The sequence below is a fragment of the Musca domestica genome, unplaced genomic scaffold (assembly GCF_030504385.1).
Source record: "Musca domestica strain aabys unplaced genomic scaffold, Musca_domestica.polishedcontigs.V.1.1 210, whole genome shotgun sequence".
NCBI classification, from domain to species: Eukaryota; Metazoa; Arthropoda; class Insecta; order Diptera; family Muscidae; genus Musca; species Musca domestica.
In genome coordinates, this window is record NW_026712259.1 from 202,582 (window position 1) to 228,652 (window position 26,071).

General features: G+C 36.9%; 2 protein-coding genes and 1 long non-coding RNA gene across 4 annotated transcripts; 2 read left to right on the forward strand and 1 right to left on the reverse strand.

Annotated features, from left to right (window-relative positions):
• Positions 1 to 5,249: 5,249 nt before the first annotated feature.
• On the reverse strand, positions 5,250 to 14,213 carry LOC131802506 (uncharacterized). 2 transcript variants are annotated; one of them, XR_009342253.1, is made up of 6 exons: positions 13,626 to 14,213; positions 12,481 to 13,552; positions 9,336 to 10,258; positions 9,209 to 9,257; positions 5,750 to 5,823; positions 5,250 to 5,676 (listed from the first exon to the last, which is right to left on the reverse strand). It is a non-coding gene; the product is annotated as an uncharacterized LOC131802506 (long non-coding RNA). The 2 variants fall into 2 exon arrangements; XR_009342254.1 differs by having other exon boundaries at positions 9,336 to 9,558; positions 13,626 to 14,208.
• Positions 14,214 to 15,638: 1,425 nt separating this feature from the next.
• On the forward strand, positions 15,639 to 19,590 carry LOC131802505 (male determiner protein Mdmd(V)-like). Its single transcript, XM_059122853.1, is given in 3 exon segments — positions 15,639 to 17,162; positions 17,165 to 17,557; positions 17,615 to 19,590. Coding segments are annotated over 3 exon segments (2,562 nt in total). The 5' UTR covers positions 15,639 to 15,970; the 3' UTR covers positions 18,592 to 19,590.
• Positions 19,591 to 19,597: 7 nt separating this feature from the next.
• On the forward strand, positions 19,598 to 25,796 carry LOC131802504 (male determiner protein Mdmd(V)-like). Its single transcript, XM_059122852.1, has 2 exons — positions 19,598 to 24,562; positions 24,620 to 25,796. The coding sequence occupies exons 1-2, from the start codon at positions 22,975 to 22,977 to the stop codon at positions 25,687 to 25,689; spliced, it is 2,658 nt and encodes an 885-aa protein (XP_058978835.1). The 5' UTR covers positions 19,598 to 22,974; the 3' UTR covers positions 25,690 to 25,796.
• Positions 25,797 to 26,071: the final 275 nt, after the last annotated feature.

Below are 26,071 nucleotides of genomic sequence, written 5' to 3' on the forward strand. Positions count from 1 at the left end.
TGATCACGTTGCACTTGATCGGTTTGCCGATTGCTTGCAGCGTCGATACAGCCTGGGAAGTGTGTGTTGGCTAGCAGGTAAAGAGTCTCTAGTCCAGAGTCAGTCCATGTGCCGTCAGTCCGTTTTATACTTCCTATAGATTTAGGATCCTTCGAAAGGACTTTACGAAATCTGGAGGCGTCGTTGACACTTTCAATAGACTCCGTGAAACATACCCAAGATGTGCGCTTGGCCTTCTTGATCTCACTGTTGTACCTGTTAAAGGATGCCTTATAGGCATCCCAGTCAGTACGTAGTTTGGTCTTGTTGGCCCTATTATACAGTCGTCTACTGTCCCTCCTTAAGTTGGCTAAATGCTTTGACCACCAAACTGGTTGACATTTCTTCCCTGGGTAGGTTAGCGGACAGACTTTTTCATAGCAATCAATCAAAGCACTCGTTATCGCATTTACGGAGTTGTCTATATCGAGGGTTGAGGTTAAGACCATGTTGTCGAAACAGTGAAGCCTGGGTGTAGCCAGCTTCGTAAATTTGTCCCAATGTGCCTTTCTAGGATTCCTATGTGGTTTTTGAGGAATACCATCTACTAAGAATTTGAAAACTATCTTCCGGTGATCTGAAAACGAGCACTCAGGAGAGACTTTCCAGTCTTGTATTAGGGATTCATTCTTGTTATTTAGGGGAGGTCAATGACCTCTGCCCTGTCTTTGATCTGGAATGTTGCATCATTGCCCCTATTACACATTTTGAGATTATATTTTAATATAAAATCAAAAATCGACTCACCTCTGACGTTGGTATCGTTGCTACCCCATTGGAAGTGGTGTGCGTTGGCATCACAACCTATGATTAGATGCCCTTTGTCAGCCAGATCTTCGAGCAGCTCCCCTACTTCATGTCCAGGTGGGTCAGGTCGCTCGTACGGTAGATATAGAGATATGAAAATGTGAACCCTTTAGACTCCAATCTCGCTACCGTAACGTCTCCTCCACTGTTGTTGCTAGGGAAGATAAGGTTTAAACTCTCTTTGGCAACAATACACTTCCTTACCTTATCCCCATTGGAGACCGCGTAAGAGACGTACTGCCCACTCCCTAGTCCAGTTACCCTATTATTGTATATAAAGGGTTCCTGAACCAGAGCTATGTCTACTTCAGCTTTCGAGAGGGATAGGAGGAGTTCTGCAGCAGCTGCTTTGCAGTGATGCAGATTAATCTGCATGATGCTAAGTAGCTGCTGTTTTCTTCCACCTAATGCAACGGCGTTAGACGGAAACGGATCCATCCAGCGACGAAATGCAGTTTCCCCCACGAGTTTGAAGGTATTCCTGGCCATCCGTATCCATAGATACCTTGATGACCAGGCCCTCTCCCTCAGTGTTTGAACTGACAAGAAGCCAGTTGTCCATTTTGAGGTTGGGGTTTTCCTTGCTTTGGTGGTGGTGGTGGCACCCAAGCTGTCAATACATTACGGCAGGGGATGTCCTTCAAGGATACAGCCGCCAGATCACATCCCTGAGAGAGATCGCGAGAGCCAGATACTGCGGTGACCAGGTAATCCTTAGATTCCTGGTTCTCGCAGCACGTTACTTTCACGCCTTTGTAAAGGGTTGCACTGCCGAACTGCATACTTCGTGGGTCACCCTCTCCCGTGAAGACAAGCTCCCTCAGACGATCTTCGAATAGCGACCATCGGCTGTCGCTGATTTTACCTTCCGGTTCAGCCTTGTCGATGATTGCTACCCGAAGATTATCCGGGTAGATGGTTTGCGAGTATTTCCTCTTCCGTCCTGTTTGACCTGCCGTTTGTGACTTGACCTCTCCCTTGTGAACCTTATCAGGCTTAGAGCTTGAAGGGGCTGGTGGGGGAGGTTTAGTCGCGACCGGCTTGCTAGCGGACGGAGTGGAAGTTGTGGGCAAAGGCTGAGAAGCCGGGCCCTTGGATGCCTTCTTGGCCTCAGGGTGTGGTTCTTCCGTAGGAACTGCAGGGGCTTCGGCCATAGTGGGCTTCGGCTTCTTGGCCTTATTTTTTGGCAGGTGGATTCGACCCAGCAGTGTCAGCATTAGCCGTCACCTCGTGAACAACGACCGTGGTGGTCTTGTTAGTGGCGACGGAATTGCTGACCTCCACAGGGCCCTCAGCAGAAGGTTGAACCACAGGATGGTTTACCCTACTGCTGATAGCAGATTGTAGGAGAGGTAGAAGATTCTGGTTTAGAGAACAGCTCGGTAAGTGCGGGTGGTTCCGTTCGAACTTAGCAATTACCTTGAGGTTCATCTTGATCAGAATCCTCTCTCTCTCCGTTATCTGCGCGGGGTCTTTGCCGATAATTTTTTTCCAGTAATTTACCGACTTTTTATATCCCCGCTTTGCTTTCACCTCTTTTGGGTCGGCGCCATCACGAGAGGTAGGGTTTCTGGCAGGATCCCCGCCAGTGCCTACAATGATGGCGTCTTGCCGATCGAGGCTTGTGGCATCGGAAGTGACCGACGTTATTCCCTCCTGGGTTTTGGACTCCGCGCAAGTCTCGCTGGGAGTGTTCTTGGTGGCTTGTTGAGATGACTTACCACTTTGAGACGAGGAAATGACCGTGATGTCCAGTTCCTCATCCGAAAGTGGTGAGTCATCTCCAAAGCCAGAAGGAGTACTCTCCTGACTGAGCCTTAGCGTTTTTGTCTTCTCCAGGAGGGCGGACAACTGTTCGCTATGTCGCTGGATGTTGTCATGGATGACGTCACTGTAGCTCAGTATGTCGTCCCCTCCCGAATTGGAAATCATGTCCTGTGGCCGGTCCTTGGTCGGTGCTTCTTTGGAAGCAATGGTGTCATTGGTGGAAGTTGGGGTTTTGTTTTTGTTGTTATTATTGTTTTTCTCCATGTGAAAGGTCGGACTTGGAGGAGACGAGGTCCACCATGGCATAGCCTCCCTACCATGGCAAGGACTTGGCAACTAAGCCTGTTACTCACTGAGGCGCCCAGGTATCAGTGAGGCAACCGTACGAATACAGTCGGTACCCTGACTGCAAACCGAGGAACGCTAATGGGCACGGTTTACGTAACACTCCAGCGTTAGGGGGTCTTATTCCTCGGTAGACCAACACCGATCACTGGATAATTCGAGGCGCCAGTTGTTCGCCTCGTCGTTCATAGTAAAATAGCATTAGGTATGTTCCATAAAACTGTGTTAATAATTTTAGTCTTTTTATCTTTTTTATCAAAATCTTATATATTAAAGTTTCCGTTTTGAGAAAGAATAATTGTAATAATTTTTTTTCTTTCCATCAAAAAGTCTTTCATTTTTATCTTCATCATCTAATACCAAACATAGTTCTTTTCGTACACTTGTAGTACACTATTCTAAAACAACTACTTTTTCATAAACCAACCATAAACAGATAACCCCAACACAGAATTTCAAAATCACAGATTAATTCGATCACACTAAAACAACCATTTTTAAATTCAGTACCGTTTGTATACGTATAACACATTTCCATAAAACCGACTTCATATATTGAAATAGTTCCAATATTTAATCCTCATTTCAAATTCCACACTATTTCAATACTCTTTAGTATGCTTTGCTTGGCTCATTACCACACGAACAGTTTCGTCTTTTTATAAATAATCAATCACAAAAATCATTTTTCACTTACCTGAATTATGATGCAAAAATTCCCTTATTAAAACAATAAGGTTACTTCTTATGCAGTGATTTAAATCCATTTGATTGTCCTATTCTCGTTTCTTGACAATCCATAAATCCACACACAATCTCTTTATTTTGATCACCTGGCAATTCATATTATTTTTTCTCATATCAAAGACACACACAAAAACAGCTTTAGGCAGATGCACTGCCAATTTTAAATATAACTTTCACTTTAATTTATACGCATTTTCTATACACAAGCATGGCCGGTTACCTGAAAAAAAAAACATAAGTACATATGGCGAAGGAAAATCATAACAAAAGTATTGTTTTGCAAATGCATAAAAACAACAAAGTGACTACTACCAAATGCACTCTCTTTTTTTCATACATTTTGTGGGCGAAGTTACCATTGTAAGAAAGTTAAACAAATATTTGTTTACAAGTTCCGCGTTTTCCCTTTGTTCCAACGAAATTCACAAGTTCCAATCATGGATTATTTCTACGACTGCGGGTCAATCCACCAAATCTCCGTTAGAATAAAAAGTAACAAGTTAGAATGAACAAATACAATACAAATGACAGGTAATAACTTTTTAAAGAAAAGTTATTACCTGTCATTTGTCTGCCCGATTGGAAAATTTTGTGAATTGAATTGAGCGAATGGTCGCAACGATATGCTAGGAACACAATTGGAGCGAACGACGAATTTTTTTGCGGCGTATGTTCGTCGTCAAAAATAAAACACATATGTGTATATGGAAGTGCACACAATCACGGCACCGGCGAAAATTTCGTCGGTCGCCGCGAACTCAATTAGCTTTATTTCTATTTCATACGCCGGCGACCGGCGAACAAAACAGTACAAGGTGGCCATACTTGTACGAATTTTATGTGTTTTAGTAAACAAAGTTACTTTTTACTTTAAAATTTGTTATGGTCACTCTACTATCTGTTACTCGTATAAAAAAACATAATTAATTTGTTTATTTATTTGTGTACTTGCGCCTGAGTGAAGATGGATATCAGTGAATTTATAATAGAGAAGATGGACATAAGTGAAATTATAATAGAGAACGTAAAGAATTATGTGTTCTTGTATAATTCATTGTAGTCAACAAATGAGTAAAAAGTAAACAACTTCATCAGCTGTTTTATAATTTCGTCGGTATTGTGTTCCATACGACGAATTTTCGCGGCTTAATTTGTCGCCGCGTAGGGCGAAATTCGTCGTTTGCTCCAATTGTGTTCCTAGCAATACACGGCAAAGTCGCATAGGGATCTATAACTCTACGAAAGGTATGAATGGCTGGTGTAAACGTACCTGAAGCTTACGCACCCTTCATAAACGTTTACACGACTGCAACTACTTCATGCATGTGTGTGTGAATATAATTTTTCAATGCATGCAGCTTGCCTGCACACACACACATACTTACGCATGAGCATGGTAGAAGAATATAGGTAGACAATGAACTGTCAAACCAATTTTGGAATTGAAATTGTTGAATGAAAAATTATTTAAATTTGTAAAAATTGTTAGAAAACGCGTATTATAATAACCTCCGAATGACGTCGTATAAGAAAACATATAAAAGTCTACTTATCACTTTCTTTAATTTTTTACTAAAGTGGTGAAGTCTTGTTGTTGTAATAAATACTCAGTTGGCAATTACTATTCGTGAGTTTCATTTGTGTGGCGTATCTAAACAATCTGTAAGTGTTGATTTGTAAGTGGTGTTATGTCGGATATGTTGTGTTTAGTTTGTGTTTTATTTAGCGAAATAACGCCGCGCATAAATCTACAATTTGACAACGCCATCCGACTTAAACGAGAAAAGAGCGGGCATCCCCTACAATCGTTTTTTGAATCGCCAGGTGCGGCACCGAGTTTCCATGCACAGAAAAGGTCCTGGAAACTGCCAGAAGACCTGGAAACAGCTGGGAAACGGCCAGTGAAAAATTGTAAAACGGGCGACCGTACCGATCCGGGAAGCTAACAGTAGATCCCACCTATATCAAAAGCTGTAAAAGAAAACAAAAGTTGAATAAGTATGCCGTTGTGCAGGTAATGTAATTTAAAAGTTAATTTACTTACCAAAACCCAAGGAAGGAAAGCCAAATCCCGCTAAAAGAATCATATTAAGTTCCTTTTTCCTTGTCGAAGATGCACTACAGAAATAGAAAAAAATATGAAATTCCTCGATTAATGATTATCGGCATTTAACCAAAAGAAAGAAAAAAACTATTTAAAAAGTTTTTTTTTTGTTATTGTGTAGTATAGTATATAAGATAAATTTATTGTTTGTAGTTAGACAAATAGTGCTTAAGAGATAATTGTGAGGATATTTAATGCCCAGGTAATTTTTCCTTAGCGAGTGTAGGGTTTTCTCAAAATTTACAGCTAGACCATTTCTATATATATTTTTTTTTTTTTTTGAACAAGAATTTAGAATGCCCAAAAATTTCGTCTAAGCGAACTCTTTTAAGCAGTATTTAGAGTAGTTTTATTGACCAAAATTTGGCGCTCCTAGCGGGGTAATAAAACAGGTAATCTGAGTATTAACTCACAAATTTTTTTGTTCGGGTAAGAGCACAATGATGTTTAAAATAAATAAGATTAATATCTAATTGTTGAGCACAATGATGTTTAAAATAAATGAGATCAATGTCTAATTGTTTCAAGAATAATATGTTGTGCTAAATTTTGTTGTGAGAGAGGAGGTTAGGCGTTGTAAGTAAGAGTAATAAGAGAGTGGCTTTTTGGGGCATTGTGGGGGAGCAATAATATCAACCTCCTGTATCATAGGTGTATGTTGTGTATGTTTGTTTTTTTCAGTTTTTTGTTTGTGTTTATTCGATCCAATTCTTAAAGTGTTCAATTCTTAAAGTGTTACTTCGTTCAGGTAGAACGAAAGCATAACAAGTGGAGAAAGATGTAAATATTTATAAGTGCGGTTGTAAGATTTAGAATATTTTCCAAAAGAATTTTATTTTTATTTTTCTATTGAGCTTACGATCTCGTCACTTGGGTAAAAAAATGTTTTTTGCCAGATTTCGACAATACGTGGAATGTATGAAATTCACCATGATCACATATCACGCAGGTCTCAAGTGGCATATATCACTAAAAGATTTATGTGGAAGACTTCCCAGATGGTCTCTGCAACTTCAAGCTGTTGATTTTACAATCGAATACCGAAAAGAATCTGAGAATGTTGTGACTGATACCTTATCCCGTCTACCAATTGACTCGGAAATAGCAGTCGAATAACTAACGATGATATCTTGGATTTTGAAACCACCGCGTTTGACAGCGAAGAGTACCTGGAGTTGCGAAAAACAATAATAGAGAACCAAGAAAGACTTCCCGATTTAAAAGTCGACAACGACAAAGTTTACATAAGAGTGAACAATTTTGATGAAACGACGATGGAATTTGAATGGAAATTGTGGACACCGGAAGAAATTAGTCTTTCAATCTGTTCTGAAAAAACGTATTATTATTGGACAAAAATGGCATGTCAAATAAAACATTACGTGTCTAATTGCCAAGTCTGTAAAGAAACCAACTCGGCAAATACTATTATGCCACCTACCATAGGAAACGAGGTTATAACGGAAAGGCCAATCCAAAAACAGAACAGTGCCGGCTTGTCATAGTATTTGTTGTTGCAAAATGGTCAGGCTTTATCCCTTTTTATTGTTGGTTTTATAAAAACAATGTTTTTTATTAGTGGAGAACGATGGTAATCAAAAATTTTATGTAGTATCCCAGATCCAAGATGTTAAAATGCAGTAAGTTCGGCCGGGCCGAACTTTGAATACCCTCCACCATTTGGAACGAATTTGGAAATTTTCAAAATATAAAATCCTTAAACAATTCTGTTAAAATTTTAAAAATACTAAATATAGCCGTTATATTTGGGTCTATATGACGAAATTCAAATTCGATACTTGAAATAAACGGTGAATAATGTAGCTAAAATCATCAAAATATCGTATATAGGAAGGTACTGATATATATGGCCTATACGAAGACCTATACCTGCATAGACAATTTTCTGTTTTAGAGTGTAGCATCTATTTCGTACTTTAAATACCAAATTCCGGTGAATAATGTCGCTAAAATCATCAAAATACCGAATATCGGGAGGTACTGTTATATAGAGGCTATACGCAGACGTGGACTTGCACAGACAATTTTCTGTGTTAGGGTGTAGCATCCATTTCGAACTTCAAATAACAAATTTGAAACAATTCCAGTGAATAATGTCGCTAAAATCATCAAAATACCGAATATCGGGAGGTACCGTTATATGGGGGCTATATGTAAACGTGGACCTACATGGCCCATTTACGAACTTATCCTGCCTACTGGAAAAATGAACATGTTTGCAAAATTTTAGCCATCTATCTCAATTCATTCGAAAGATAGCGCGATTACAGCAGACAGACGGACACCGCTAAATCGACTTTGAATTTTACGCTGATCAAGAATATATATACTTTGTTGGGTCTGACATGAGTATTTCGAGGAGTTACAAACGGAATGACAAAGTTAATATACCCTCCGAACTTCGGTACATTCCGCCACAGGTGTCAACGGAACAATTATAGATTAGCCAAGAAACTCAAATCATTTACTGACCACCAAATTATACAATTAAATAGAACGGATAGATTAGAGATAATGAGAGAAAACATTAAGAAAAACATGCATCAAGCCTATGAGTCCAGTGCCAAAGGTACAATAGTAGATCACGAAATGTAACTTTTCGTCCAAGCCAGGAAGTTTTTAGAAGGAATCACGTTCTTTCAGATTTCAAGAATAATATAAATGCGAAATTTTGCAAGAAGTTTGTGAAGTGCAAAATCGTGAAACCTATCGGAAACAATATATATGAGTTAAAATTGTATGTCTAAAGGAAGGATAACAGCTAAAGAGCCCGGCTGAATGAGACTTCAGGGTGTGGGAGTTCCCCACATTGTGAACAACAAAGGTAGAATAAAAATTTATTCCATTTAATTTCTGTCAAAATACAATAGCCACCATCTCCGATTGTCTTAAACACAAAAAGTCAGTTTATATTCATGGAAAAATGCTGTAGATTTCTTCCTAACAACCATTTGCAACATTGGTTTAAAGTATTAAATTATTTCCTTGTAACCGATATTTCTCACATTACAATTGTCGAAGATTTAGTTGATTGTTGTTAAAGTATTTAAGAAGCGTAACAGACGTTTGCATATAATCTTAAAAGAGATAGGAATTTACAGCAACAATATATGTGGTAATATGAATAAGGGAATAATAAAAATCATATCCCCTTTGTATTGCTCCTCTTTTTCATTTTATCATTTTCAAATATTTTTTTTTTTTTGCGATTAATAATGATTAATTTTCATCGTCCAATATTCTCCTTTTTCCTCGGTGAATGCATAAAAATATTCGATATCCACCTCATGTACGTTTACACGTCTGCAACTACTTCATGCATGTGAATAGAATTTTTCAATGGATGCAACTTGCCTGCACACACACACATATACTTACGCATGACACTCCCAAGAATGAAAATAAATCAGGTAATTTTTTGATTCGTCTGCGATAAAAGAATGGGAATAAGAATAGAAATTGATTATATTTCTGTGGGAAATTTATTACAAAGGGGAATTCTTACCTTTATCCGGAAAGAAAAAATGAGACATCAGAATTTTTTTTTTGGTCACGTGGTGGTAAAAGAAGAAAAAAACTTACTTGGCTCCACAATATTATATTCCCTCTACGACTGGATGTAAGGATTCACGCACATCACAACTTTCTTTTTACTAAAGTGGTGAAGTTTTGTTGCATTCATTCCTAGTCTGCATTTTTAGAATGTGCAATTTAATGCACCGAACGTGCTGAACGCCAGCCAAAAAAGAGAACCGAAAAAAGAGAAGAGAAAAAAAGAGAAATTTGAAAAAGTGATGCCAAGTTTCATGTTGTTTTTTGTACAACACGAGAGACGTGTGGCAAAAATACAAAATTGGGGATAAAAGTGGGTAGGTAGAACACCTGATAAAGGTATATAATAAATGTCAGGGAAATTGTGGGAAAATCTCGAAAAAAGGGAAAGTTTAAAGAACAGGGAGGGCTAAAAGCGCCATTATTTAAAAGTAGTGTGGAACAGAAAAAACAGTTCAGCCAATTTTAAAATGTTTTTTTTTTTTTTTTTGAAGAAAAATAAAATAAGGAAATACAAAGTTGGCATTTACAATTCGTGTGTTTTATTGTTTTATTTTTGTGGTGAATCTAAACAATCTGTAAGTGTTGATTTGTAAGTGGCGTTATGTCGGATATGTTGTGTTAAGTTTGTGTGTTTTATTTAGGGAAATAACGCCGCGCATAAATCCACAATTTGACAATGCCATCCGACTTAACGAGAAAAGAACGGGCATCCCCAACAATCGTTTTTTGAATCGCCAAGTGAGGCACCGAGGTACCAGGCACAGAAAAGGTCCTGGAAACTGACAGAAGACCTGGAAACAGCTGGGAAACGGACAGTGAAAAATTGTAACACAGGCGACAGTACCGATCCAGGAAGCTTACAGTAGATCCCACCTATATCAAAATATGCAAAAGAAAGTTGAATAAGTACATACCAGAAAGATATATTGAGAAAGTTAATAGAAATTAATAAATTATTTTTTTTTTGTCATTAAATTTATTAATTTTTAGACGAATTTAAGTAATTCCGAAACTGCATTATCTGACTGTGATAAGGGCGAAAATGAGTTTAATGATAAATACACGAGTGGTGATATTATTGATGAAACGAAACCAAATCTGATTGCGTTAAGAAGAACAATATATCTTACCTTAAATTCCAGTTTGGATAATGAGGAATGTGCCCAAAAATTAATGAAAATGCAATTGAAAACTTGTCAAGAAAATGAGTTTTGCCAAATATTGTTTGATTGCTGCACTGAACAAAGAACCTATGAGAAGTTCTATGGCCTTTTATCCCACCGATTTTGTAAAATTAACAAGTCTTATATAGAACCATTCAAAGAAATCTTCAAGGATATCTGTCAGACTACGCATTGTTTAGATACAAATCGTTTGCGGAATATAAGCAAATTCTTTGCACATTTGTTGTTTACCGATGCAATTAGTTGGGATGTTTTAGACTGCATAAAGCTAACTGAAGATGACGCAATAACATCACGTTGTATTTTTATAAAAATTTTCTTTCAAGAATTGGTCGAATACATGGGTCTGGATCACTTTAATAAAAAACTTAAGACTAAAGTTTTAGCTGGAACTTTGGCGGGACTATTCCCCAAAGATAATCCCCGAAATATACGCTTCTCCATTAACTTTTTCACATCCATTGGTTTGGGCGGAATAACTAATGAATTATGTCAACTCCTAAAGATTGCTCCGAAATCTGAACCCTCGTCCTCATCATAAAGTTCTTTATCATCGGAATTGTCTGCGCCATCCGACGACGATTCTTCAAGTGATTCAGAAAATAAGAAAAAACATGAAGGCAAAAATAAGAAAATGACCAAGAAGAAAAATTCTTCGAAAAAAAAGGAAAAAACTAAAAATTTGTAGCTAAAAATAAAATAGCCGCTAAGAATAAAACTATAAACCGAAGGACTGACAAAGACAACTCTTATTCAAAAGATAATTTTTTGAAAAGCGAAAGTAGCAGCAACAAATCAATATCTTCAGATAGTTTATCTTCGGAATTGTTCGCACCATTGTCTTATTCGTCGTCGGAATCTTCAAATGATTCACAAAGTAAGGAAATATAATAAATAAATATAAATAAGAAGATGACCAAAAAGAAAAATCCTTCGAATAAAAGGGAAAAACAAAAAAAATTTAAGAAAAATGAAAAGGCTCCAAACAAAAATACTAGGAAGAAAATGACTGAAAAGGACATTTCTTCTTCTGAAAGTAGCATCAGTGAATCAAAATCATTAAATAGTTCGGCCTCGAACCAAAATGAGAATGAAAAACGGAAGAAAAGGGTTACATCGAAATCAAGAACAAAACGGATTAAGATGTTTAAGCAATCTCAATGGGTAGACGCGGACAATCAACGAGATATTAAACGTAAGAAAAGGGCAGAATATGGATATGAACCTCTTGTAGATAGAAAAAGAAATGAGGAATATTTAAAGAAGGGCGGACCAGATTGCAGGAAAGATAAATATGGTAATAAACAGAATCATGAAATATCACAACGTCATGATGGTGAAATTAATAGACGCCGGGAAGAGCGAAAAAAACGCCACCATGAAAAAAATCACTCACGTGAATATACATGTTCTAAATTAGGGCTCTGCCAGAGGGAATATTTTTTATATATGTGCTGTCAGTTTTATTATCCATGTACATTTCAATGTTTATGTCAAAATTGTCATTTTACATTCTACTCCTAATTTTGGAACAACTCTAGTTTAGTAAAAACTCTTCGATTTTTTCGAAATTTTTTTCCAGAGATAGGTATTTTTACCCTAATCCCGGGAAACTATTTTTTTCTTGGGGGACGGACCCAGTACCGCAGATTTTTGACCCGAAAGTCCGGGATCAAGACCCCGCATGGACCCGGATCCACTTACCCGATATAGACAATATGGGTATGGATTGAAAGCTTATGGAAATACCTATGCAACAAGTGGTTACGTGAAGTTGTCATGGTTCGGAAGTTATAGTCAAAATATCGATTTTTTGGACCCGGATTTTTTATGAAACCCCCAAAAAGTCAAAAAAAGGGCCCATTATGGGGGTCAACAAAATTGTTTCCAAATTATAGCTGACACTCTTACCTTTCCAAAATGTTACAATTTGTGCTTATACCGTTTCCGGGTCCAGAGATATGGGTCTTTCCATCCGCATAACCCGATTCTAACCAGTTCATTAAAATGATGTTTTCAATAAAAAAGTGGTTTATGTCGCGTAGCAGTCGTCGGAATAACAAAAGTTTTCTAAATTTGGCACTTTTTGTAAATAGCCGGCCTTCGGCCGGGGCTTGAGATTTTCTCCTCTGGGTATGTCCGACACCGGCTAACGCGAACAAAAGGTTTCTAAATTGGATACCTTTTGTAAGTAGCCGGCCTTTGACCGGGGCTTGAGATTTTCTCCTCTGGGTATGTCCCACACCGGCTAACGCGAACCAAAGTTTTCTAAATTGGATACCTTTTGTAAGTAGCCAGCCTTTGACCGGGGCTTGAGATTTTCTCCTCTGGGTATGGCCCACACCGGCTAACGCGAACCAAAGTTTTCTAAATTTGACACTTTTTGTAAAAAGCCGACCTTCGGCCGGGGCTTGAGATTTTCTCCTCTGGGTATGTCCCACACCGGCTAACGCGAACCAAAGTTTTCTAAATTGGATACCTTTTGTAAGTAGCCGGCCTTTGACCGGGGCTTGAGATTTTCTCCTCTGGGTATGTCCCACACCGGCTAACGCGAACTAAAGTTTTCTAAACTTGACACTTTTTGTAAGTAGCCGGCCTTTGACCGGGGCTTGAGATTTTCTCCTCTGTGTATGTCCTACACCGGCTAACGCGAACCAAAGTTTTCTAAATTTGACACTTTTTGTAAAAAGCCGGTCTTCGGCCGGGGCTTGAGATTTCTCCTCTGGCTATATCCTACACCGGCTAACGCGAACCAAAGATTTCTGAATTTCATGCTTACGCGAAATATACCTTTTTTATTGAAAACATAGTTTTAAAGAACTGGTTAGATCGCCAAGTGAGGCACTGAAGTTCCATGCACAGAAAAGGTCCTGGAAACTGCTAGAAGACCTGGAATCAGCTGGGAAACGGCCAGTGGAAAAATTTAGCACAGGCGACAGTACCGATCCGGGAAGATAACAGTAGATCCCACATATATCAAAATCTGCAAAAGAAGAAAAAAGTTGAATAAGTATGCCGTTGTCCAGCTAATGTAATTTAAAAATTAATTTACTTACCAAAGCCCAAAGAATGAAAGCTAAATCCCGCTAAAAGAGTCATATTAAGTTCCTTTTCCTTGTCGAAGATTATCGGCATTTAACCAAAAGAAAGAAAGAAAACTATTTAAATTTTTTTTTTGTTATTGTATAGTTTAGTATATAAGATGAATGTATTGTTTGTAGTTAGATAAATAGTACTTTAGAGTAGTTTTATTGACCAAAATTTGGCGCTCTTAGCGGTGTAATGAAAAAAGTAATCTGAGTATTGACTCACAAATTTTTTCGTTCCGGTATTAAAAGCCCAGTTTTATTTTTATGTGTTCATGTCGAAATTAGTTTTAAGAGAACAATGATGTTTAAAATAAATAAGTTTAATGTCTAATTGTTTCAAGAATAATATGTTGTGCTAAATTTTGTTGTGAGAGAGAGAGAGAGGCGTTGTAAGTAAGAGAGTGTGTGTGGCTTTTTGGGGCCCTTTTAAATTTTTTGTGTGTATATGGACTAAAGGCTCAAGGATGGGTGGGCATAGTGGGGGAGCAATAATATCAAGCTCCTGTGTCATTGTTGTATGTTGTGTATGTTTGTTTTTTCAGTTTTAAGTTTGTGTTTATTCGATTCAATTCTTTAAGTGTTCATTACCTAGGGTTGATTGTGGCATGGTTGAGAACCACCTGGATAACCGCTCCCTCCTGAGCTAGTGCGGAACCCCACCATAACGCCGCGTAGACTGAGTGTTACAATGGTAATGCTACTTCGTTCAGGTAGAACGAAAGTATAACAAGTGGATAAAGATGTAAATGTTTATAAGTGCCGTTGTAAGATTTAGAAGAAGAAGAAAAGTGTGTGGCTTTTTGGGGCCCTTTTAAATTTTTGTGTGTATATGGACTAAAGGCTCAAGGATGGGTGGGCAAAGTGGGGGAGCAATAATATCAAGCTCCTGTGTCATTGGTGTATGTTTGTTTTTCAGTTTTAAGTTTGAGTTTATTCGATTCAATTCTTTAAGTGTTCATTACCTAGGGTTGATTGTGGCATGGTTGAGAACCACCTGGATAACCGCTCCCTCCTGAGCTAGTGCGGAACCCCACCATAACGCCGCGTAGACTGAGTGTTACAATGGTTATGCTACTTCGTTCAGGTAGAACGAAAGTATAACAAGTGGATAAAGATGTAAATGTTTATAAGTGCCGTTGTTAGATTTAGAAGATTTTCCAAAAGAATTTTAGTTTTATTTAATTCCTTGGTTCCTCTTCTATTGAGCATACGATCTCGTCACTTGGGTAAAAAAATGTTTTTTGTCTTAGAAGTTATTTTTAATATAACTTCTGGGGAGAATATCCCAGACAAAAAACAAGGGAACTGATGAGGATTGGTGGCTCCTTTCGAAACCTAGGTATTCCCTACCTTACCCCTGGTAAATATTATCATCGTTCTCCACTAATAAAAAACGTTGTTTTTATAAAAACAACAATACAGGGTCAGGCTTACCATTTTGCAACAACAAGTTTATCAACTCAAAATTTGCCCTCAGAAAAACACGATTTTTAATAATTTTAAGAACGGATTTCGATCAATTGTGTTTAAAAAATTGTAACTGCGCTTAATCGACATGCTTTATACAAAAAATTGTTTTAGGTATATACGATTAGCTTTAAATAATTTTTTTAGGTATATCAAAATTTTCTTGCGCAGAAAAAATACACACAAACCAAGCCCAAGGCAAACAGCCCTAAATTTATTCTACCAAAAACTGATTTGGAGAATGTTATGTGCTAAAATAATCGTTAGGTCTTAAAATACCATTTATCATATAGCTTCTGTTAGAGGTGTCCCGGTGCCGTTTAATGTTTCTTTGAGAAGTCAAAATTTTATTGTTAGTCCAACAATTTCCGTTTGCTATATTATGTATAAAGTATGACAATTCATTAGCAAGCAACATTTTTTTTTTTTTTTTTTTTTTTTTTTTGAACATTTTCATTCATATTTTTTTTTATAAATAAATATTGTTTAAAAGTATGTTGCATTACTGTTTCTGTCGAACGTTTGAAAAAGAGATTAAATGGAAAATTACGATGTTCTGAGCCACCCTATAATTAGGGAAAATCGATGCTATCGATAGGTAGCAACGTTTCTAACTTCCCTCGTTTCAGAACTTTGGGTATTAAAAGACGGATTACCTACCCTTGTTCTCTTAATGGCAATATATTTCTTAGAATCGAAACCTTTTGTCGATATATTAAGAAAATAACCTGGCGGTTAATCTGGACGTAACACCCTCAGTTTATCATAAGATAAATATAAATCTCATAGGATTTCAATAACGACTCTCGAATAAACAATAAACAGAGCCTGACAACAACAAAAATATGAACGCCACCGACGCCGAATCTCGAAAACCGAAAAATAAACCTAGTTCTGAGTCTTCGTCGTCTTCTGATTACATGTCGGGGTCCACAAGTGGATCAAGTGATGGAGAAGTGTCTTCCAAAACATATTTCAAAAATAACAAATCAAAAGTTCTATCAGAGCAAAGGGAAGTCGTATTGGAAGTAGTACGTGATCTATCATATACTATATGCAAGGAAGCAGAAGAAAAATTAGTTGAAAGATTTCCTAGAGAGGATGGATCGAATGAAATTCTTCCCAAGGAAGATAGCATAAATACTAACCATAATTACACAACGGATTCGAATGAACACCCAGTAGAACTAATGACAAAGACAGAAGAATGTAAAAATACAGAGAAGACTAAAAAAAAATCTTTTGTGCGAGCTCTCTCCAAAGAAAAACAACTATCCGCCTATAGAAGCCTTTCTGGAAACACACGTTTAAGTTATTCTGGACACATTAGCCGAACTCATTCAGTAGAAAAAAGTCTATCAAGATATAAAAAAAGTGTATTAAGAAATCGAAGAACTTCCTTTGGACACGGCCGAGATTCTTCTACGACCAAAAGGTCTGTCTCCAGGGACAAGGACAATCGACTAAGACAAAGAATGGGATCTAGCAGAAGCCGAACTAGATCTCACAGTCGATTTCGAAGGCCGGAAAAGAAGCTTCCATCAAGATATCCACGACGAATTCGTTCACAAGATAGACGACATGAAGGATATCGTTCGATGTCGTCAGATTATGAAAGGCTACCGTTACGCCGATCTGAGCCAATCAAAAGAAGAGATGAAGATGAAAGAAGAGACGAATTGAATTTACCACCCGAAAAATTGCGTATGATGCAGGCAGAAATTACGGACAAATCATCGGCTGCATATCAAAGTATAGCTCGGGAAGCTCTTGAGAAATACATACATGGTTACATCAATAAAGTCAATGTGGATTGTGTTGCAGTTATCGCCCGAAAATTGCTTAAGGAAAATATAGTACGTGGTAGAGACGTGCTTTGCCATTCCATAATACAAGCTCAAGCTGCATCGCCAACATTTACCCATGTTTATGCCGCCATGGTGGCCATTATTAATTCAAAATTTCCCAATATTGGGAAATTGCTGTTGAAACGTTTGGTCATACAGTTCAAACGAGCATTTGGGTGTAACGATAAGACCATTGTTTGTCTTCTTCACATTTTATTGCTCACTTGGTTAATCAAAGGGTGGCACATGAAATTTTGGCCCTAGAAATTCTAACACTCTTAATTGAATCGCCGACTGATGATAATGTTGAAGTGGCCATAACATTTCTTAAGGAATGTGGTATGAAATTGACAGAGGTATCATCGGATAGGGTTGGAGGCATTTTTGAATTGCTTAAAAATATCTTGCATCAAGGCAAGTTGGATAAACGTGTACAATATATGATTGAAGTTTTATTTCAAGTACGCAGAGATGGCTTTAAAGACCATCAATCGATTATTGAGTCCTTAGAATTGGTAGAAGAATATGCTCAATTCACTCATTTGCTATTGTTGGAAGATGTCACATACCCGAAAGATATATTGAGTAAGTTAATAGAAATTAATAAATTATTTTTTTGTCATTAAATTTATTAATTTTTAGACGAATTTAAATTCGACGATCAGTACGAGACCAATGAAGAGAAATATAAAGCACTTAGTAAGAATATTTTGGGTAGCCATGCTTCAGATTCGGATGGCTCCTTCGGTTCGGGTAGTAATTCCGAAACTGCATTATCTGACTGTGATAAGGGCAAAAATGAGGTTAATGATAAATACACGAGTGGTGGCATTATTGATGAAACGAAACCGAATCTGATTGCGTTAAGAAGAACAATATATCTTACCTTAAATTCCAGTTTCGATTATGAGGAATGTGCCCAAAAATTAATGAAAATGCAATTGGAAACTTGTCAAGAAAATGAGTTTTGCCAAATATTGTTAGATTGCTGCGCTGAACAAAGAACCTATGCGAAGTTCTATGGCCTTTTAGCCCACCGATTTTGTAAAATTAACAAGTCTTATATAGAACCATTCAAAGAAATCTTCAAGGATATCTGTCAGACTACGCATTGTTTAGATACAAATCGTTTGCGGAATATAAGCAAATTCTTTGCTCATTTGTTGTTTACCGATGCAATTAGTTGGGATGTTTTAGACTGCATAAAGCTAACTGAAGGTGACGCAATAACATCACGTTGTATTTTTATAAAAATTTTCTTTCAAGAATTGGTCGAATACATGGGTCTGGATCACTTTAATAAAAAACTTAAGACTGAAGTTTTAGCTGGAACTTTGGCGGGACTATTCCCCAAAGATAATCCCCGAAATATACGCTTCTCCATTAACTTTTTCACATCCATTGGTTTGGGCGGAATAACTAATGAATTGTGTCAACTCCTAAAGATTGCTCCGAAATCTGCACCCTCGTCCTCATCATCAAGTTCTTTATCATCGGAATTGTCTGCACCATCCGACGACGATTCTTCAAGTGATTCAGAAAATAAGAAAAAACATAAAGGCAAAAATAAGAAAATGACCAAGAAGAAAAATTCTTCGAAAAAAAAAGGAAAAAACTAAAAAATTTGTAGGTAAAAATAAAATAGCCGCTAAGAATAAAACTATAAAGCGAAGGACTGACAAAGACAACTCTTCTTCAAAAGATAATTTTTTGAAAAGCGAAAGTAGCAGCAACGAATCAATATCTTCAGATAGTTTATCTTCGGAATTGTTTGCACCATCGCCTTTTTCGTCGTCGGAATCTTCAAATGATTCAGAAAGTAAGGAAAAACATAAAGGCAAAAATAAGAAGATGACCAAAAAGAAAAATCCTTCGAATAAAAGGGAAAAAACAAAAAAAAATTAAGTAAAAATAAAAAAGCCCCAAACAAAAATACTAAGAAGCGAATGACAGAAAAGGACATTTCTTCCTCTGAAAGTAGAATCAGTGAATCAAAATCTTTAAACAGTTCGGCCTCGGACCAAAATGAGAATGAAAAACGGAAGAAAAGGGTTACATCGAAGTCAAGAACAAAACGGATTAAGATGGTTAAACAATCTCAATGGGTAGACGCGGACAATCAACGAGATATTAAACGTAAGAAAAGGGCAGAATATGGATATGAACCTCTTGTAGATAGAAAAAGAAATGAGGAATATTTAAAGAAGGGCGGACCAGATTGCAGGAAAGATAAATATGGTAATAAGCAGAATCATGAAATATCACAACGTCATGATAGTGAAATTAAAAGACGCCGGGAAGAGCGAAAAAAAACGCCACCATGAAAAAAATCACTCACGTGAATATACACGTTCTAAATTAGGGCTCTGCCAGAGGGAATATTTTTTATATATGTGCTGTCAGTTTTATTATCCATGTACATTTCAATGTTTATGTCAAAATTGTCATTTACATACTACTCCTAATTTTGGAACAACTCTAGTCAAGATCCCGCATGGACCCGGATCCACTTACCCGATATAGACAATATGGGTATCGATTGAAAGATTATGGAAATACCTATCCATCAAGTGGTCACATGAATTTGTCATGGTTCGTAAGTTATAGTCAAAATATCGATTTTTGGACCCGGATTTTTTATGAAACCCCCAAAAAGTCAAAAAAAGGGCCCATTATGAGGGTCAACAAAATTGTTTCCAAATTATAGCTGACACTCTTACCTTTCCAAAATGTTACAATTTGTACTAATACCGTTTCCGGGTCCAGAGATGGGGTCTTTCCATCCGCATAACCCGATTCTAAACAGTTCATTAAAATGTTGTTTTCAATAAAAAAAATGGTTTATGTCGCGTAGCAGTCGTCAGCCTTCGGCCGGGGCTTGAGATTTTCTCATCTGGGTATGTCCCACACCGGAACCAAGTTTTCTAAATTGGATACCTTTTGTAAGTAGCCGGCCTTTGACCGGGGCTTGAGATTTTCTCCTCTGGGTATGTCCTAAACCGGCTAACGCGAACCAAAGTTTTCTAAATTTGACACTTTTTGTAAAAAGCCGGCCTTCGGCCGGGGCTTGAGATTTTCTCCTCTGGAGAAAAGAATGAAAGCCAAATCCCGCTAAAAGAGTCATATTAAGTTCCTTTTCCTTGTCAAAGATGAACTATTAAAATAGAAAATATGAAATTCGTCGATTAATGATTATCGGCATTTAACCAAAAGAAAGAAAAAAAAAAAACTATATAAAATATTTTTTGTTATTGTATAGTTTAGTATATAAGATAAATGTATTGTTTGTAGTTAGATAAATAGTACTTAAGAAATAATTGTGAGGATATTTAATGCCCAGGTAATTTTTCCTTAGTGAGTGTAGGGTTTTTTCAAAATTTACAGCTAGACCATTTCTATATTTTTTGGAACAAGAATTTAGAATGCCCAAAACTTTCGTCTAAGCGAGCTCCTTTAGGCAGAATTTAGAGTAGTTTTTTTGACCAAAATTTGGCGCTCCTAGCGGTGTAATAAAAAAAGTAATCTGAGTATTGACTCACAATTTTTTCGTTCCGGTATAAAAAGTCCAGTTTTATTCTTATGTGTTCATGTCGAAATTAGTTTTAAGAAAACAATGATGTTTAAAATAAATAAGTTTAATGTCTAATTGTTTCAAGAATAATATGTTGTGCTAAATTTTGTTGTGTGTGTGAGAGAGAGAGAGGCGTTGTAAGTAAGAGAGTGTGTGTGGCTTTTTGGGGCCCTTTTAAATTTTTTGTGTGTATATGGACTAAAGGCTCAAGGATGGGTGGGCATAGTGGGGGAGCAATAATATCAAGCTCCTGTGTCATTGTTGTATGTTGTGTATGTTTGTTTTTTCAGTTTTAAGTTTGTGTTTATTCGATTCAATTCTTTAAGTGTTCATTACCTAGGGTTGATTGTGGCATGGTTGAGAACCACCTGGATAACCGCTCCCTCCTGAGCTAGTGCGGAACCCCACCATAACGCCGCGTAGACTGAGTGTTACAATGGTAATGCTACTTCGTTCAGGTAGAACGAAAGTATAACAAGTGGATAAAGATGTAAATGTTTATAAGTGCCGTTGTAAGATTTAGAAGAAGAAGAGTGTGTGTGGCTTTTTGGGGCCCTTTTAAATTTTTTGTGTGTATATGGACTAAAGGCTCAAGAATGGATGGGCATAGTGGGGGAGCAATAATATCAAGCTCCTATGTCATTGGTGTATGTTGTGTATGTTTGTTTTTTCAGTTTTTTGTTTGTGTTTATTCGATTCAATTCTTTAAGTGTTCATTACCTAGGGTTGATTGTGGCATGGTTGAGAACCACCTGGATAACCGCTCCCTCCTGAGCTAGTGCGGAACCCCACCATAACGCCGCGTAGACTGAGTGTTACAATGGTTATGCTACTTCGTTCAGGTAGAACGAAAGTATAACAAGTGGATAAAGATGCAAATGTTTATAAGTGCCGTTGTAAGATTTAGAAGAAGAAGAGTGTGTGTGGCTTTTTGGGGCCCTTTTAAATTTTTGTGTGTTTATGGACTAAAGGCTCAAGGATGGGTGGGCAAAGTGGGGGAGCAATAATATCAAGCTCCTGTGTCATTGGTGTATGTTTGTTTTTCAGTTTTAAGTTTGAGTTTATTCGATTCAATTCTTTAAGTGTTCATTACCTAGGGTTGATTGTGGCATGGTTGAGAACCACCTGGATAACCGCTCCCTCCTGAGCTAGTGCGGAACCCCACCATAACGCCGCGTAGACTGAGTGTTACAATGGTTATGCTACTTCGTTCAGGTAGAACAAAAGTATAACAAGTGGATAAAGATGTAAATGTTTATAAGTGCCGTTGTTAGATTTAGAAGATTTTCCAAAAGAATTTTAGTTTTATTTAATTCCTTGGTTCCTCTTCTATTGAGCATACGATCTCGTCACTTGGGTAAAAAAATGTTTTTTGTCTTAGAAGTTATTTTTAATATAACTTCTGGGGAGAATATCCCAGACAAAAAACAATGGAACTGATGAGGATTGGTGGCTCTTTTCGAAACCTAGGTATTCCCTACCTTACCCCTGGTAAATATTATCATCGTTCTCCACTTATAAAAAAACGTTGTTTTTATAAAAACAACAATACAGGGTCAGGCTTACCATTTTGCAACAACAAGTTTATCAACTCAAAAATTTGCCCTCAGAAAAACACGATTTTTAATAATTTTAAGAACGGATTTCGATCAATTGTGTTTAAAAAATTGTAACTGCTCTTAATCGACATGTTTTATACAAAAACATGTTTTAGGTATATACGATTAGCTTTAAATAATTTTTTTAGGTATATCCAAATTTTCTTGCGCAGAAAAAATACACACAAACCAAGCCCAAGGCAAACAGCCCTAAATTTATTCTACCAAAAACTGATTTGGAGAATGTTATGTGCTAAAATAATCGTTAGGTCTTAAAATATCATTTAGCATATAGCTTCTGTTAGAGGTGTCCCGGTGCCGTTTAATGTTTCTTTGAGAAGTCAAAATTTTATTGTTAGTCCAACAATTTCCGTTTGCTATATTATGTATGAAGTATGACAATTCATTAGCAAGCAAATTTTTTTTTTTTTTTTAACATTTTCATTCATAATTTTTTTTATAAATAAATATTGTTTAAAAGTATGTTGCATTACTGTTTCTGTCGAACATTTGAAAAAGAGATTAAATGGAAAATTACGATGTTCTGAGCCACCCTATAATTAGGGAAAATCGATGCTATCGATAGGTAGCAACGTTTCTAACTTCCCTCGTTTCAGAACTTTGGGTATTAAAAGACGGGTTACCTACCCTTGTTCTCTTAATGGCAATATATTTCTTAGAATCGAAACCTTTTATCGATATATTAAGAAAATAACCTGGCGGTTAATCTGGACGTAACACCCTCAGTTTATCATAAGATAAATATAAATCTCATAGGATTTCAATAACGACTCTCGAATAAACAATAAACAGAGCCTGACAACAACAAAAATATGAACGCCACCGACGACGAATCTCGAAAACCGAAAAATAAACCTAGTTCTGAGTCTTCGTCGTCTTCTGATTACATGTCGGGGTCCACAAGTGGATCAAGTGATGGAGAAGTGTCTTCCAAAACATATTTCAAAAATAACAAATCAAAAGTTCTATCAGAGCGAAGGGAAGTCGTATTGGAAGTAGTACGTGATCTATCATATACTATATGCAAGGAAGCAGAAGAAAAATTAGTTGAAAGATTTCCTAGAGAGGATGGATCGAATGAAATGCTTCCCAAGGAAGATAGCATAAATACTAACCATAATTACACAACGGATTCGAATGAACACCCAGTAGAACTAATGACAAAGACAGAAGAATGTAAAAATACAGAGAAGACTAAAAAAAAATCTTTTGTGCGAGCTCTCTCCAAAGAAAAACAACTATCCGCCTATAGAAGCCGTTCTGGAAACACACGTTTAAGTTATTCTGGACACATTAGCCGAACTCATTCAGTAGAAAAAAGTCTATCAAGATATAAAAAAAGTGTATTAAGAAATCGAAGAACTTCCTTTGGACACGGCCGAGATTCTTCTACGACCAAAAGGTCTGTCTCCAGGGACAAGGACAATCGACTAAGACAAAGAATGGGATCTAGCAGAAGCCGAACTAGATCTCACAGTCGATTTCGAAGGCCGGAAAAGAAGCTTCCATCAAGATATCCACGACGAATTCGTTCACAAGATAGACGACATGAAGGATATCGTTCGATGTCGTCAGATTATGAAAGGCTACCGTTACGCCGATCTGAGCCAATCAAAAGAAGAGATGAAGATGAAAGAAGAGACGAATTGAATTTACCACCCGAAAAATTGCGTATGATGCAGGCAGAAATTACGGACAAATCATCGGCTGCATATCAAAGTATAGCTCGGGAAGCTCTTGAGAAATACATACATGGTTACATCAATAAAGTCAATGTGGATTGTGTTGCAGTTATCGCCCGAAAATTGCTTAAGGAAAATATAGTACGTGGTAGAGACGTGCTTTGCCATTCCATAATACAAGCTCAGGCTGCATCGCCAACATTTACCCATGTTTATGCCGCCACGGTGGCCATTATTAATTCAAAATTTCCCAATATTGGGGAATTGCTGTTGAAACGTTTGGTCATACAGTTCAAACGAGCATTTGGGTGTAACGATAAGACCATTTGTTTGTCTTCTTCACATTTTATTGCTCACTTGGTTAATCAAAGGGTGGCACATGAAATTTTGGCCCTAGAAATTCTAACACTCTTAATTGAATCGCCGACTGATGATAATGTTGAAGTGGCCATAACATTTCTTAAGGAATGTGGTATGAAATTGACAGAGGTATCATCGGATAGGGTTGGAGGCATTTTTGAATTGCTTAAAAATATCTTGCATCAAGGCAAGTTGGATAAACGTGTACAATATATGATTGAAGTTTTATTTCAAGTACGCAGAGATGGCTTTAAAGACCATCAATCGATTATTGAGTCCTTAGAATTGGTAGAAGAATATGCTCAATTCACTCATTTGCTATTGTTGGAAGATGTCACATACCCGAAAGATATATTGAGTAAGTTAATAGAAATTAATAAATTATTTTTTTGTCATTAAATTTATTAATTTTTAGACGAATTTAAATTCGACGATCAGTACGAGACCAATGAAGAGAAATATAAAGCACTTAGTAAGAATATTTTGGGTAGCCATGCTTCAGATTCGGATGGCTCCTTCGGTTCGGGTAGTAATTCCGAAACTGCATTATCTGACTGTGATAAGGGCAAAAATGAGGTTAATGATAAATACACGAGTGGTGGCATTATTGATGAAACGAAACCGAATCTGATTGCGTTAAGAAGAACAATATATCTTACCTTAAATTCCAGATTCGATTATGAGGAATGTGCCCAAAAATTAATGAAAATGCAATTGGAAACTTGTCAAGAAAATGAGTTTTGCCAAATATTGTTAGATTGCTGCGCTGAACAAAGAACCTATGCGAAGTTCTATGGCCTTTTAGCCCACCGATTTTGTAAAATTAACAAGTCTTATATAGAACCATTCAAAGAAATCTTCAAGGATATCTGTCAGACTACGCATTGTTTAGATACAAATCGTTTGCGGAATATAAGCAAATTCTTTGCTCATTTGTTGTTTACCGATGCAATTAGTTGGGATGTTTTAGACTGCATAAAGCTAACTGAAGGTGACGCAATAACATCACGTTGTATTTTTATAAAAATTTTCTTTCAAGAATTGGTCGAATACATGGGTCTGGATCACTTTAATAAAAAACTTAAGACTGAAGTTTTAGCTGGAACTTTGGCGGGACTATTCCCCAAAGATAATCCCCGAAATATACGCTTCTCCATTAACTTTTTCACATCCATTGGTTTGGGCGGAATAACTAATGAATTGTGTCAACTCCTAAAGATTGCTCCGAAATCTGCACCCTCGTCCTCATCATCAAGTTCTTTATCATCGGAATTGTCTGCACCATCCGACGACGATTCTTCAAGTGATTCAGAAAATAAGAAAAAACATAAAGGCAAAAATAAGAAAATGACCAAGAAGAAAAATTCTTCGAAAAAAAAGGAAAAAACTAAAAAAATTGTAGGTAAAAATAAAATAGCCGCTAAGAATAAAACTATAAAGCGAAGGACTGACAAAGACAACTCTTCTTCAAAAGATAATTTTTGAAAAGCGAAAGTAGCAGCAACGAATCAATATCTTCAGATAGTTTATCTTCGGAATTGTTTGCACCATCGCCTTTTTCGTCGTCGGAATCTTCAAATGATTCAGAAAGTAAGGAAAAACATAAAGGCAAAAATAAGAAGATGACCAAAAAGAAAAATCCTTCGAATAAAAGGGAAAAAACAAAAAAAAAATTAAGTAAAAATAAAAAAGCCCCAAACAAAAATACTAAGAAGCGAATGACAGAAAAGGACATTTCTTCCTCTGAAAGTAGAATCAGTGAATCAAAATCTTTAAACAGTTCGGCCTCGGACCAAAATGAGAATGAAAAACGGAAGAAAAGGGTTACATCGAAGTCAAGAACAAAACGGATTAAGATGGTTAAACA